Here is a 16,275-nt window from a genome sequence, read left to right as displayed (position 1 = left end):
CTCGTGCTGTACAATCGTATTAGAGAACGTTCTCTATCTCGGCAAAAAATATTTCGAGAGAGAAAACGCTTCTGATTTTTTTCCAGTACCTACACCGATTCCATTTTTTAATTATCCTACATCAATTACTGAACTATCGAAAATGATATTAATCTTACTTAGATAGTTAAGGAGAAATTAGATGGTAATATTTCGAAAAATATCTAAGTACGCACGCTTTTCTAACTTAGGTTATTAAAATTTTTATTTGTTAAGAGACAAATTGACATTACAATCTGTAAAAACGTTATAAAACAAATAACATAACTGTGTCGAAATTACGTGCTTTATTTGAACACGTGCTTTCCTTGCCACGTGATCTATGATTACGTACTCTGCATTTTAGAAAATTTTACAATTTCATTGGCTAAAATTCCATACCGTGTTGCGCGCGCAGATAACCCGAACATGTATAATCAACCGAATAGAATCGTGACGTCAACGACACAGACAAGATCGTTACGAACGACCAGAATCGTCACTTTGTATGAGAGACGAATTTCGTCTCTCGCTTTGACGTCATTCGTCGGTGAATGTAGAGACGAGAGATAAGTGACCAGAATACGGCCCCTGCAGTGCAACACGAACACCAAACAAGACTATCTTCACCTATTGTTTGACTGTTTACTCTTCGACAGCAACAAAAATAGACTCATTGAGGCTGCACTTCGTAACAACTATAACTGGCCTTGTCTTCTACAAGCCCTAATATATGAGAGATATGTACAATCATCTGAATAATTATCTTCAGAGCATCAAAGTGCTTACAGAGAGAATGAGAAACACTTAGTCAGTGGCAGAACCTTCGTAGCCATGCAAATCTACTGAACTGATGTTAACACCACAAGTTAATAAAAAAGGCTGTATGTGCTTTTAGTGTAACCCTAGGAATGTCAATTGTAAATACAATTGTACCCGTTTGTAACCTGATAATTTGTTCGGGCTACCTGTAATCTGGCACGTAGCACCCACCCTGTATCTAGTTTACGCACAGTTAATCTGCATACTGTATATACGTTTGTTACTTGTAAATACGTTTGTGCTATTTGTCACATAGCACTCCCCATGTAATTAATGTACTATTGTTAATCTGCATAATGTACAGTACAGTACATACGTTTGTCATCTATTCTTATGTTTGTGCTATCTGCGATTTGTCAGACAGCACTCAACATGTAATTTCTTGTACCAATATTAACACAGTATGCAGATTAATATTGTTATTACCTGTACATATGTTAGTGCTATTTGCGATCTGTAACATAGCACTCCCAACTTGTATTCCTATGTAACATTCTTGATATTATTATTGTATTTTCTACTGATCAAACATCATCGCGGGACGCCCATGGATACCAACTCTTTTTCATCCCCTTTCCTTTCTCACACCCACCCATTCTTCCCCACTCCCCATTCTCCTTCTTATCCATAACACAGGTTGTACCAAAGTAGTAGTAGTCTTACTGCTACTACTACTACTACTTCTACTACTACTACTACCTGATGCGTCTAAAAAGCGCCTTGTGACGCGCTTACAAAAAACATAAAAATGTGAAATTTTGGCTAGATTTATTGGTTTTACGGACAATCTGTGAGGGAAATGCCTTCCGGGCCTTCCCGGTAAAAAACTAAAAATAAAACTAAACGCTCAAGATTTAAATACGGTGAAAGTTGTAAAACTTCTTTTGAGTTTGAAAATACCTGTAAACGTTTTAGTTCGTTATTTTATATCTTCTTAGTTTTATTTAAATATCGGGACTACTTGATTAAGTAAACCTGCAAATTATAGTAGATGAAGTTTCGACGGAAAAAAATGACATGGCTACAAAACTAAACAAAACACTGAAGGTGATTCGTTTCAATGCTTAATAACTTAGTAGCTATGCCTTAATGTCATCTACCAAAACTTTCATTTAAATTTCATATCTCGAGATATAGGTCAACTTAGGGGCATAATTAGTAGCAGAGGCGCAATTAACTGCACCAACCTTATTTTAACATTGTTTTATAAAGAAAGTGAATTATTTTTCCATTCAAATTCATATTTTTAAAATATGATAATGAATTGTTTCCTGTTGCGTATTCAATTGATGTGATTTATAACTTATTTTATTTATCATAATAGTTATAAATATTATGACTTTTATACTAATTTTATAAAATGTTTATAAATTAATTTTATTCCAAATTATTAAAAATTGTTTCGTAATTCCAACTCTAGTAAAATCGATAATAATTTACTCCAATTTCTCTTGAGGCAATTTATATTGTTTGTGACTACGTAACATATTGGCAAGTTTCCAATGACATACTTCTACATTTTTGTCAGCTCAAAAATGTGTTATTACAAGTAAAGGAAGTCTTGTTTCGATATTATGTTTAGTATAGGCCTAGCTGCCTGGGATAGATCTTTTAGGTCGCTGAAATAGAAAATAGTCGTAAAATTTTGAATAGGTTTGATTTTCTAAGATCTGATTTTTGTTTTTAAAAATTTAATAACGAATTAGGTAAAAGTATGTTATTACTAGAAGGAAAAAATTAACATTTTGCAAGTGTTCATATCTGATATTACTATATTATGTAAAAGAAGGTTTTTATTGGTTTATTTATTCAGTTAGGTCAGTTTTTTTATTGGTCACGATAACAGCAGCACTTCATATCATCACGTTACTTCATTCAAGATGTTGATTTGGAGCATATTATTACTTCTTTTTGCGCTAATAATTTTATGGAGATATGTTTTTGAAATAATTAAACTTCGGAGACAATTATCTTCATTTCCTGGGCCTAAGTTGGATAATTTCCTTCTAGGAAATTATAATCTTTTTTCGACAAAAGGAAAAAACATTCCTTTCCATATCCGTAAGTAGGCCATTTCACAATATTTATACGTTTTAAATGTTTTAATATCAATTTATTTAGTTATAAATAATAAGTTTTATCAAATTAAATTGATAACAAATATTTTTTTTAAAATAATAATAAAATTTTATTATTTTCTTATAATAATTATTATCCGAAATAATTTTAAAACATTAAACATATGAACAACTCCAATATCTTCTCTTGCAAAATGAGTTATATTTAATTGTTAATGAGATATATATATGACGTATAATGAGATATATTTAATTGTTATATAATAAATTCAAGGATATCATTTTTACTATTTGCTTCTTTTATAATGAATTCAATTATTATTAATTTTTTATATTCAACGTATTTATCTCCGCATTAATACAGAATTGCGATTGTTCTAATTGCATCTATTCGCTTGAATTTATCTATTCTGTTTTTAACTAATGTTCTTAAATTCTTTTAATTTATCTTCAATTTCCATAATTTTGAATTTTAGAGCATTAAATTGATTTAAAATAGTGGAATTACTTGCCTGAATCAATTGCGTAATTTGTTTTAGTAACTTCTTAGACGATATCTCTTCATCATAATTTATTTATTCTAGTTTATCTAACTTCACATTGTTTTCTGAATCATTTGTCGACTGTTGTATTTCTCCTGTAGATAAATTTTTGACTATTCCTATTGTTTCATTTAATAAAATTAATTATTGCTTTTATTTTTTAAATTTAATTTTATTAATTTAATCAGAGACTTCAAGAGCTGGTATAGCCTGCTGTTATGCATATATAGCAAGGAAAAGCACTAAAATTGTGTCAAATTTGATTCTCCAACTGTTTGGCAAATCACAGTTTGAGACTTCATGAACCCAAAGAAATAAAAATAAATAAATAAATAAAATAAAAAATTGACAAAAAATTCCGTGGATATGTGTGTATGTGTGTTGGCGTTTATTATGTGTTATCTTTTAGAGTTGTATGTTATTTTTGCGAGTTTTCTATATTTTGAATAAATATATAATTATGTACGGTTTTTTTTATAAATCGTAAAACATAACAAATAGAAAAACAAAATATTTGATAAATTTTAAAGAAAAGGAGACGATATTATGTTCGGGCACTTATAAAGAAGGCAATAATTCTGAAAAGATTGAGAAACAGTGTTCTAAACGAACTCAATAATGACGTCACTACATTTTAACCATTTAGCTATTCATAAGTTTCAATCGATGACTTTAGGAAAACTTTCAATATTGTTGTTAGGATCTTAGAGTGTAAAGATCTCTAATCGCAAAATTCCCGTTTAATCTCTCTCTCACAAAGAATTACAAATTGGTTGATTATAACGGTCCGGACTGGATTCTGGTCACGTCCTGCTCGTCTAACTGACCCGAATAAGACATCCACGAATCTCGCGTTCACACCTGATCGAACCCTGGTCGTTAGGTTTTCACACGTAAAAAATAACCGATCCAACAATTGTTAACATACTATGTAATTTTTACAATATAATAAATTAAATATATTTTCATTTTTACATACGTTAAATATATAAAAAATATATTTTTTAGAATAAGTGATAACATACAAATTAAGACACTTGGCGTTTTTTCATCTTTTATTCAGTTGATACGTGCATAATTACACACGTTTCGGGCCCATTATACCCCTCATCAGCCAACTAAAATAGTAAAGGAGTACACAGAGAAAATGTTTTTAAAAAAAAAAAATATATATGCTATGTATACTCCTTTACTATTTTAGTTGGCTGATGAGGGGTATAATGGGCCCGAAACGTGTGTAATTATGCACGTATCAACTGAATAAAAGATGAAAAACCGCCAAGTGTCTTAATTTGTAACACTCAATTGTGTTCGAAGCAACAAAGTACGAAGCACGGTTTCAGATTGTAAAAAAAAAAATTTACAATAATATTTTGTATTATGTTTTATTTAAATAACGAAAATTACCTTTTAATTTATAAATTTGATCTAAGTTTATTTTTTTTTAAATTTTCAATTCAATTTAAAGCATTTTTGTTGTTGTTGTCGTATGCAGTTTCCAGCTAACTTTAATAAATTTTTTCTATTTGTGAAAATTTCTACGTAAGGTAATTTTTAATATATATCTTACACAGCATTATTAATGTGATTTTGGAGGTTGCAAAACGTATTAAATTACTTTAAAAAATGAAAAATTATTATATCATTTGATTTCAAGATATTTTGTACATCTTAAAAATAATTAATTCTATCCCTGGATTTCTCGGGATCCCGGGAAACAGTTCACTTTTATCCCGGAATCCCGAGACAAGCAAAAAACCGGGGAATGAGAAACCCTAGTTTCCATCAATGACACGAGGAAAAGTTTCAATATTTAACGTTAACATATGAAATTTTTTCAGTATAATAAATTAAATATATTTTTATTTTTACATACATTAAATATATTAAAAATATATGAATATAAAATATATTTTTTAGAATTTCCTCTAACGTTATCATCTTTGGCTACACTTTATCGAGAACATGGATTATATCGTGTTTGGGTAGCTGTTGATCCTTACGTGGTTCTATTTTCGGCAGAAAGTATTGAAGTTAGTCATCTGATATTATTATTTCTGTGATTAGAATTATAAATATGTGATTATATAAGCTAATGTAAATTTAAATATAATTATGTGTAAATAGATTTTAATGTATTAATTCTATGTTAATATAATGTACAAACATTACACCCATGTCATATTGATTGAGTTTTAAGTTATATTCAAAAAATGAAATTTTCTGTTTTAGATCCTAAATGTTTCTCTCATCGAAAACATTTGGGATGAATTGGTTCTCATTGTTTTTGTGCGGGCTTTTTTCTGCGAGTTTTTATATGTGCAATGTGTTTTGTGCAATTATTTTTGTGCAGTATACCAATTTGATTGAAATTCATATACCGCACACAAAAACTCACACAAAACAAATCGCACAAATAAAAATTCGCACAAAAATAGACCGCACAAAAACAGGTTTGAGTGTATTAGATGAAGAATCACACAAAAGACAAACCTGATCTGGTCATTTTTTGTAAAGATGAATGGCGAAAATTCAAAAGAACGTAGAGGAAATGTGGAAAACATTTCATCCGTCGTACGATGCAATAGAAACTAAACTTTTTCATACACGTTGTTAATTTTTCTATAGATAAAAGTTGTTTATAGATCCGGAAGAAATCTAATATCGCAAAAAAAAAAAATTATAATACAGTCTTTCTTTTCCTCATTTTATTATTAAAAATAACTGCATAAAATTGAATTAGTTACAATAAATACAGTCGAACCTGATTAACTCGTATCGGTCGGGGAAAAACAATTTGAACTTCGAGTTAAGTTTCGTGTTTTGGAGGTTCGATTAAAAATCAAGATTTTGTGCATCGGTTTATCGGTGACCATAATAAACTACCCACACGATATTTTCGCGAGCCTTGTTACGTAGAATCGTCGTACCAGTGTAAACCACTCGGTGTTCTCAAGAAACATAAAAGCGCTTAAACAAATGGTTAAATAAGCAACTGAGAAATGCTTTCTGGAATGCTTAATCCGTTCAGTGCGAAGTGTTTAGAAACGATTTTTTTAATTGCGATATTTCGCGCCTAGAATCGACCTGATTTTTACATCTTTTTTAATACAAACATACCACTCTTTACGATTGTTATATTTTTAAAACTCTGCCGCAAGGTTTAAATTTTTACATAGAATCGGACTATAATAATTTTATCAAATTAATTACTCAAAACTTCATTTATTTTTTACGTCGTCTTGTCTGAGTAATCCATCACATTCAAATGAACAAAAAAGTTCGGAAAAAAAGAAGATTCGAATGGCAGTTACAGTATGTAGCTCATAGCCTACATTCTGTCTGGAATAGGGAAGTCTTGATGACACCGATAGCGGTCTCGATACTTTAAAACGATGTTTTTCTTTAGTCATACGCGGTTCCAGCTCATTATAGAAAGTTTCCGATTAGTTTATTTGATAAAGGAACATTAATTATTTTATTTAAATTAAAATTCCAGAGAGTTTATGAAAATACTGTATCAAAATCACATTCCAGTCAAACAGTTCGACAAGTTCAAGTTAACGAAACTAATTTAACATGTAAAACCTAATGCTGAACAATTGGGGAAAAAATGACTTGGAGTAAACGCGACTTCGAATTAATCTGGTTTGAGTTAAACAGGTTCCACTGTAATACAAACAAATTTTGAATAAATAATTTATTAATTTTGATAATTTTGTTAACAATTATTTATATGACAGATAATTTATTGAATAATGATATTTTAGCCCATTTTAAACAGTCACTCGTTAATAACTAAAGCAGATGCATATAAACTTCTTCATTGTTGGCTTGGAACGGGTTTACTAACGAGGTAAATTTATTCTTTAAATATTCTACTTAATAAACATATAAATAATAATTAGTTAATAAAAATATTCACAATAAGACGTAATTTGATATTTGTTAATTAATTAAGAATTAAGCTAATTTAAAGTAGTTTATATATAGGAGAATTTGGGGCAGGATGAGGACGCTAAGGTTTGAAAAGTCATAAGATGGCAACCACTTTAACGAGAACAATAATTTTTTTTATTCTCAGCAACTACAACATTTGGTAATATATAATACAAAATTTAATTTTTGAAAAACATTTTTAAAAACAATTTTAAAATATTAAATTTTCTTATGTAAATGCACCATCTTGCCCCGTGGGTGGGGCAAGATGGTGCATTTACATAAGATGGGGATATTATTTTTATATATGTTACAGTAAAAACCCGTTTTTAGTGAAAACGCGTTTTAACTAGTTGAAACTAGTTTTTAATGAATATCATTATTAAAACTAGAATTTACTGCTAGTCAAAAATGAATTTGAGTTAAAACTAGTTTTAACTAGACAAAACGGGTTTTAACAAAATGGCTTAGTAAAAACTGTTTCGACCAAGGTCATTCAGCTAACACGTTCCTATAGTGTATGATGAATTTCGTATCGCTTTAACCCTTTTCCCCGACATCTTGTTTACGTTTATTTTGCGATTCCTCCTAAGGCAATATAGGTCAGTCAGGCGATATTATTTTAAAAGTTCACCAAAAATCAAATTATCATTATATCTATATGAAAAAAAAATCACTTACATTTATTAATGTCTTCAGTTTTAAATACAACATTTTTCAATGCATTTTATTAGAAAAATTTATAAGAAAAAATATAATATATATCAGAACTGACATAAACTTGATAATTTGTAACATTTTGTGAAAATTAACATTGTCTAGTTACATACAGTAGTTGTTTGCTGGCACTGAGCCAGAAAGACGTAGAATATTGTTTTGAACAATTCGATATAACACTTATGCATGTATGTTTATTCGTTGTAAAATTATCGCACATTATATCAAACATTTGTTTGAAATCAAAATTTTATACTGCTATCAACTAATATAATGAATTATTATACTTTATTCACTTCGTATCGAACGAGATTATATCTGTTGTTAATAAATTTTACAAAAATCGATATTTACCAAAGTAACGATGAATCGGTACCCTCGAAGTTTTGCTTAAAAAGCCAGGGTACCGATCGATCGGTGCCTTCAGGGACAAAGGGTTAATTAATATTAATAACACAGATGTGTGATCAATATTTTCAATAAATATCGTATTAAATAATACAAATGTTTTAATCCCGATCATCACTTTATTTATTTCCCCCAAACATATTTATGTAGCTAAAATTAGTTAAAACTAATTTTAAAAGTTAGTTAAAGTTAGTTTTAACTTTAACTAACTTTTTTAAAAGTTAGTTAAAGTTAAAAGTTAAAGTTTTAAAATTAGTTTTTAAACTAACTTTTAAAAACTAATTTTAAAAGTTAGTTTAAAAGTTAGTTTTAACTTTTAAAATTAGTTAAAACTAATTTTAAAAGTTAAAACTAATTTTTTCTAAAATCAAAACATGTACAGCAGTAAATTCTAGTTTTAACTAGACAAAACGGGTTATAACAATGGCATCCAGTAAAAACTAGTTTCAACTAGTTAAAACGCGTTTTCACTGTAACGTATACAAGAACAACAAATTAAAACGGTTAAACTGTCTTTTTCTTCAATATTGGCACAAGAACAGTGCGCCCATTTATCACAACGGCTACATTTATTATTATTTTCCGAATAAATAAATATAAAGTTTCAACTTACTCGTATTTACTTTACCAGACGATACTGTCACTTCGGGCATGCTCAGTTTCGCTAATTTGTAAGCAGACGATATTTTTTTTTCGTGGAAAAAACTTTTTATTTTGATTGTCATCTCACATTTTATTTCTTGTTAAGATAGTATTTAAATTAAAAAAATGTTTTCATAAATAACATAAAACGTAAAAACATAAATAATAAAGTAATACAGTATATACTGTATAAATTTATTACAGTTATATATGATTTAAAAGTGGAATATTTCATTTTCTATAAAAAGATCAGTTTTAAAATTATTATTTCATATATTCGAAAAGGTGATATAGAATTATCAATGACAACGAATTTAAAACTAGTTCACTGCACTATATTGCAGTGCCTCTAGCCAGCAGCAGAATTCGTGGCCAGCGTTGGGCAAGATGGTAGGGGCAAGACGGGTTTCCCCGTCTTGCCCCTACCATCTAATTTTACTTGTAAGAAACTTTGCAGCGGGCGTAAGATTAGATGAAGTATTGCTGAAACATGAAAAACTGTCTTACTTCCAAACAAAGAGAACGATTCGGGCGTTCTCTCGTCCCGTGATCCCTTTTGAGGTTGACATTTAGTTCCCAAAATAACAGCTAGGTAAAAGCGCGTTAACCACGAATAAACAGACGTCCCCGTCTTACCCCATGGCCCCATCTTGCACCACCTTCCCCTATACAGTAGGCCTATATTACATTTATAATACAAATTTTTAACAACATAGTACTGGTAATAAGTGGAAAATCAGAAGAAAAATGATTACTCCGACATTTCATTATCGAATTCTCGATCAATTTCTTCCGACATTCGACAAAAATGCAAAGATATTCGTTAAAAACCTTGAAGAGTATGAAAGTGAGGATTGGGTAGATATCATACCATTAGTTACTCTTTGCACTTTGGATGTAATCTGTGGTAAGAAGAATAAAAATAATTATTAAAATTATTGAATTTAATATAATTGAATTTAAAATTCTTGTTATTACAGAGACGGCGATGGGAGTTGAAATAAAATCACAGAACAAAAACTGCATGGATTATATTCAAGCTCTGAAAGAGTATGTATTATTTTGAAAATGCAATTAAATTATTAAGTTCAATGGAACTAACTTTATTAAACATTGTTTTAAACTTCATATAATGATTTTTTCGTAACATTTGTAATTGGATTGGATCGTGAGTCGTAATATACGTAGTGATAGAACATATTAGTGGAGGGGCTGAGAGCAATAGCGGCATAGCCCAATTATTAGATAAAATGAGATGTTTAAGGAAAAAGGAAGTGCAATCATTTTGTAATATGAAAAAATTATAACATGGTGTTAAAGATTAATAGAAAGTAAAAAAAACCTAAGTCTTGAAAAAAATTCTAATTGCGATTCAGTAAGAAAACAAGTAAAACGGCAAAGCCGTATTTGGAACAAGACTATGTCTCGGAGACTCACTACTAAGCGGAATCACTTTGACGCTCAAGCGGGTCTCGTTCTCTTTCTCCAATCATCTTTGGTATCGCTGGTTTTGAATGCGATCGTTCAAACTTCGCCAGTCAGTGCCGGCGGTCACGTCCACGATGTCGCCCATGATGCATTTTCGGTGAAATTAACCTATCCGTGACGAAATTTCTTTCCGTTGCGTGTCGGCCCGGGTTGAATTTTTGTCGATGCCTAACGAAAATTTCCCGTTTTTGAAAAAAAAATAATCGTGGCTATTGTAGTGTCCGAAATTACTTTATTTTGCACAAACAGTATACGGTTTAACCCGATTATAACGTCATCGGATGTAAGACAATCCTAATATAACGTCTTTAGCGGCGTGGCTAAGATCTGTACAGTACAGTACGTGGCACGTCCTACCTTGTCCGTGATGTCCAAGTTGACCTTGATCACGTGTTCTGCGTCTTTTGTTCTGCCGGTAAAAATTATCTGAGAAATGATCCAGGCAAATAATTTATTTGGATCGGCTACGCGATATTTACAATAGTGTCGAGATATAATACAAATCCAAGATTGGCACGGCTGTCGACTCGAAAGGTTAACTAACGTGAAGTGAAAGGCTCTCTACTCGTTGGGAGCAAAGTGAGGTCAGAGGGCGAAGATCACGCGGTGGCGCCTTCTGCCCTACACGTCAAATTTTTATCGGTTCCACGATTTTACTATATTAGATAATGGTAAAAAACCACCTGTAACGACATAAAACAGCACATTTGTTTTAACGTCACATTTGAAGCACTCCCAAATTTACAAAATTAGATTACAAATTTTATTTAAAAAAGAAAATACTACGTGTTCTTATCCTAAGGTAAGAGTCCGAAGGTTCAGTCCTAAGGTCAGGCAAGACTTAAACTGAAGCATCTTTCCATCACATATATAAATACACAAATTTTTATCGAACATGGCAACCTTGAGGCCTATCTTCACCGGTTTGGTCACAGAGACACTCCCTTATGCGGCTGTAACAACACCTCAATACAAGACGTTCATCATTATATATTTGACTGTGATAACTTCACACATGAACGAGAACCACTTCTAAGAACTCAACTGGCCATGCGAAATGGACAACTTCGTGACGGATCAAAAACTTTTTAAAAGTCTCATGGACTTCCTTGCTTCACTGGAGTGTTGGAATTTGACTCTCGATCATCACGACAGTGAGTGCATTTATGTAGTGTAAACTTTTCTTCAACAATTGATCACAATGAAGACGCCCTCTACCTCCCTTTTTCCGCCCCTATCCTATTTTCTGTATTTTCACTTTCGCCTTTATTTTTAAGCCAGGTAATTCGCTTGTGCCAACGATAGATCTGACACCTAGCGGTATTAGCGCGAACTACACAATGGCGGCTGCTATGGGTATAAAGTAGTTTGTTAGAATAGAAAGTGTTCACCCTATCTAATATAGGCCATCGTCAGGTTTAATATTATAAATGTTCCAAACGTACCGTTTTCGAATATTTTACATATTTAAAATTCAAAAAAGTAATTTAACTTTAAAATAAATTGAAAGAAGTGTGTATATTAAATAAATAAACAAACAAATAAAACATAGAAAACAAAGCTAAGTAGAAAGAAATGATTTAAGGGTTTTTAAATGCCATTCTTTTTTCTATTATATATTTCCACGTTGTTGGAAGCGCATTAGCATCTATAGCATTTAGGCAACGGTTTTTCATTTTACTTCTATAAATTTCTACCTTTTCCATCTCCAACGCAATGGATGGAGAGTTCACCGTTTAAATGACTTTAGCCTCTTCCCATTTTACAACCGTTCCTTCAGTCTATAATTGATAATATTGTGTTGTGTTGTTTGTCAACATTGTATCAAATGCTCTTTTTTTTTTATAAAAATCGAGAATGATCTATAAAAGAGCACCTAATATCTGTAGCTTGCTACGGAACGATAAAGACAGCGTAAAAAGGGAAGGTAAAGCTGGGATATATAAAATTCCATTTGAAAATCAACAGTTAGGAATCGAAAAAGATTATGTGGGTGTGACTAGAAGAAACCTGGCGGTACGTCTGCGAGAACATACATACAATTTTGACAAAGGACACAACACTATTAGCAATTGTGGCATAGACTGAAGGAGCGATTGTAAAATGGGAAGAGGCTAAAGTCATTTAAACGGTGCACTCTCCATTCATTGCGTTGGAGATGGAAAAGTTGGAAATTTATAAAATGAAAAACCGTTGCCTAAATGCTATGGATGCTAATGTGCTTCCAGCAGTGTGGAAGTATATAATAGAAAAAAAGATTGGCATTTAAAAAAACCCTTAAATCATTTCTTTCTATTTAACTTTGTTTCTATATTTTATTTATTTAAAATAAATTGAAAGAAGTGTGTATATTAAAGTTAAATTACTTTTTTGAATTTTAAATATGTAAAATATTCGAAAACGGTACGTTCCATTTTGGAACATTTATAATATTAAACCTGACGATGGCCTATATTAGATAGAGTGAAAACATTTGTATAAAAGAATTTTAAGCTCAGCAAAATTAGCTGTGGTGAAACTGAAGTGAATTGTTTGCTGAGAAAGAGCTGGATAGATGTGAAGTTATCAGTTTTAGTATTTCCTCTCCTTCTGTAAGAAATCTTCTTCGATCAGCCACATATTCTAAAATGTCACAAAGTGTAATCATCGTGACAAAAACAACTACGAAATCAACTAGATTAATGTCGGATACAAATGCGAATAAAACGTTTTGACTACAGAGAGAAAAGTTATTAAAAAGACAACACACAAGTAACCCTCGTACGTTGTCAAGCACGTTATACCCTTTGTGGCAGCCATTTTGGTCGACTCATACGCCACCTATATTTACTGGCACAAGCGAATAGCACTGAGTCCACCTGGTCTTCCGCCCCTGTCATCTACAAGTGTACAAGTCCTAAGGTCAGGGTTCACTTCCTAGAATGACTGTGGGTGGTACTCTCACCACCTGACTTCCATGGAGTGATGTGCCTGTTTTGCCTGTTTGTAGAAGAGCGTCGCCATTATGTATTTTATTTTTATTCGGTTCTCGGTCCCCTGACTACCTACAAGTCTAGATTTTTTTATGCGCAAATGATTTGGACACCTAATACTCTATGCCAAATTGCAACTCCTGACATGTACTGCTTCATACCTCTAAGCTGGTAACACAAGCCGGCAGTACGATTTTATAAACAAGACAGTCTTGTCAATAATGATATTGAATTTTTCCTTATTATTTTGATTTTGGGTTCATTCTAAATTACAAAATGCAATTGCAATAACAAAACATTATTTTCTTCTTTATAAATTCCGATTACGGAAAGTCCTTTCTTTAATAGTTTCTTTATTTATCTCATTGTTCAGTCATCAGCTGTAGCTGTTGCTACTAAGTACCAAAAATAAGAATTGCAATAAAGTTTAAGCGAAAAATATCATTAAAGACTCTAATCTTTATCAATATTGTTATACAGATTACTGTAAATCAAAGGAAAAGGTATGGACAGCAATAATATAATAACAATAATCTTATTTCGTCCACTAGTACGTATCTATTAACAGGACTTATTAAACTGGCTTTAAGGATACTGCAACTTAGTTTCACAGATTATAAAATTATTGTTTTATTTAATTTACCTGCACACATACATTTTAATATTGCGTTTCGGACTTGTTCGTCCTTCATCAGCAGGTATTTATATGACACATGCTACATAAAAATTTAAAAAATTTTTTTTTACAAAATTTTTAAAAATTTCACCGACAGTAATATAAAAATTCTTACAATTTCGAGGCTAATTCTTTCCATTCCGATTTCCATCCAGTAATTAAATTTAAACATTATTAACAGTAACTTTTTAGACAAATTCCTATATCAAAATACAGTATAAATTATTAAATTAACCATTAAATTTACCACGTCGTTTTACATTTAAATTCTATTACTACACTTACATTCCCAATTGTTCACCTTGACTTACACTACGTCTCAACGTGTTCCGATCATTCTCTTTATACGTCACACTCTCCCTTCCCTCTATGAATCTTCTCCATGATTGGTGTATTTCTCTTCCGGTATTATTATTTATTCTATTATTTTTTTTGTTTGATTATATTAATATGTTCATATAATTGTCGTTTATAATTATTTTTTCCCTTTTCCTTATTTAATACTATTTCACATCCGGTTGAGTTACAGTGTTCGGCTACTACTGAATTTGCATAATTTCCCCTGATCGCTCGAAGATGTTCATTTAATCTTATTTTTAATTTTCTTTTTGTTTCACCAATATATGTTTTTTCCGGGTTACAATTACAGTTAAAGGAATATACTACTACTTTTTCTTCTGTTATATCATGTTTTTCTTCATTTCTATAACATAGGTGTCTTTTAGTTGTATTTACTTTTTCCGGAATTAAATTAATTTTACTATCCAATACTTTTTTAATCCTTTCAAAAAACTTTGGGATATACCTTATTTTGACAAAACTTTTTTCCTTATCTATTAACTTTGATTGTTTATCATTATTTAGTTTTTAAATCCATTTATTCCACAAATTGATCGAAACAGGTTGAGACGTACTGTAAGTCAAGGTGAACAATTGGGAATGTAAGTGTAGTAATAGAATTTAAATGTAAAACGACGTGGTAAATTTAATGGTTAATTTAATAATTTATACTGTATTTTGATATAGGAATTTGTCTAAAAAGTTACTGTTAATAATGTTTAAATTTAATTACTGGATGGAAATCGGAATGGAAAGAATTAGCCTCGAAATTGTAAGAATTTTTATATTACTGTCGGTGAAATTTTTAAAAATTTTGTAAAAAAAAATTTTTTAAATTTTTATGTAGCATGTGTCATATAAATACCTGCTGATGAGGGACGAACAAGTCCGAAACGCAATATTAAAATGTATGTGTGCAGGTAAATTAAATAAAACAATAATTTTATAATCTGTGAAACTGAGTTGCAGTATCCTTAAAGCCAGTTTAATAAGTCCTGTTAATAGATATGTACTAGTGGACGAAATAATAATAGGTTAAGGACATTGAGGCATATTAATTTAATTTAATTTAATAACAAAATCACCTCGTCAGCAATCCCAATCAATATAAATAATTTACTTACTAGAATACTTTATATTTATAGAATACTTTATTTATATAGAAGTTTTTATAGGATGTGCTGCTATTATACTCACTCTTTCAGTTACGTTTACTTAACCAACTGTAAACTTTTCCGGTAGCTGTGTGAAGAGAATGACGATTTCTAAACACTGTTGTTACATATAGAACTGAGGTATTTGTCCAAATGAAATCGTTTTCATCGTTTTGTAGCACTCTGGAATATCATTGTTTTCTTCGTCATAACTAGCATAGAAAAAATTCACTGGTGCTAAGGATGGCATATTTTAAGTTGCCATTATATATATATATATATATATAATGGCAACTTAATATAATGGCAACTTATATATATATATATATATACAACTAACTATGTATATAGGGCCCATCAATAGCCGAGCGGTCCGTTTCCTGAACACTGGGAGGTCGGTCGTGGGTTCGCGCCACGCCAGGACGGGCTGGCCACGTGCAGTTTTCCGGGTTTTCTCCACGTCTGTGACGCCTGAATAGG

At 31.0% G+C, this 16,275-nt stretch overlaps 1 protein-coding gene across 2 annotated transcripts in view; it reads left to right on the top strand.

Annotated features, from left to right (window-relative positions):
* Positions 1-2,668: 2,668 nt before the first annotated feature.
* LOC136985742 (cytochrome P450 4c3-like) overlaps positions 2,669-16,275 on the top strand; it is an 84,810-nt gene continuing 71,203 nt past the window's right edge. The window contains exons 1-5 of one of the 2 annotated variants that reach the window (XM_067283087.1): positions 2,669-2,901; positions 5,381-5,493; positions 7,231-7,316; positions 9,883-10,073; positions 10,147-10,216. In XM_067283087.1, coding sequence (XP_067139188.1) covers positions 2,721-2,901; positions 5,381-5,493; positions 7,231-7,316; positions 9,883-10,073; positions 10,147-10,216 — 641 coding nt within the window. In that variant the 5' untranslated portion in view covers positions 2,669-2,720. The remainder of the gene's footprint in view (positions 2,902-5,380; positions 5,494-7,230; positions 7,317-9,882; positions 10,074-10,146; positions 10,217-16,275) is intronic. The other variant, XM_067283088.1, reaches the window with a different exon arrangement.

Source organism: Centruroides vittatus, unplaced genomic scaffold (assembly GCF_030686945.1).
Source record: "Centruroides vittatus isolate TY-2023 unplaced genomic scaffold, ASM3068694v2 contig_976, whole genome shotgun sequence".
In the NCBI taxonomy this organism is placed as follows: domain Eukaryota; kingdom Metazoa; phylum Arthropoda; class Arachnida; order Scorpiones; family Buthidae; genus Centruroides; species Centruroides vittatus.
Note: the sequence above shows the minus strand (reverse complement) of the source record. Positions and strands in the feature narration are given on the sequence as shown.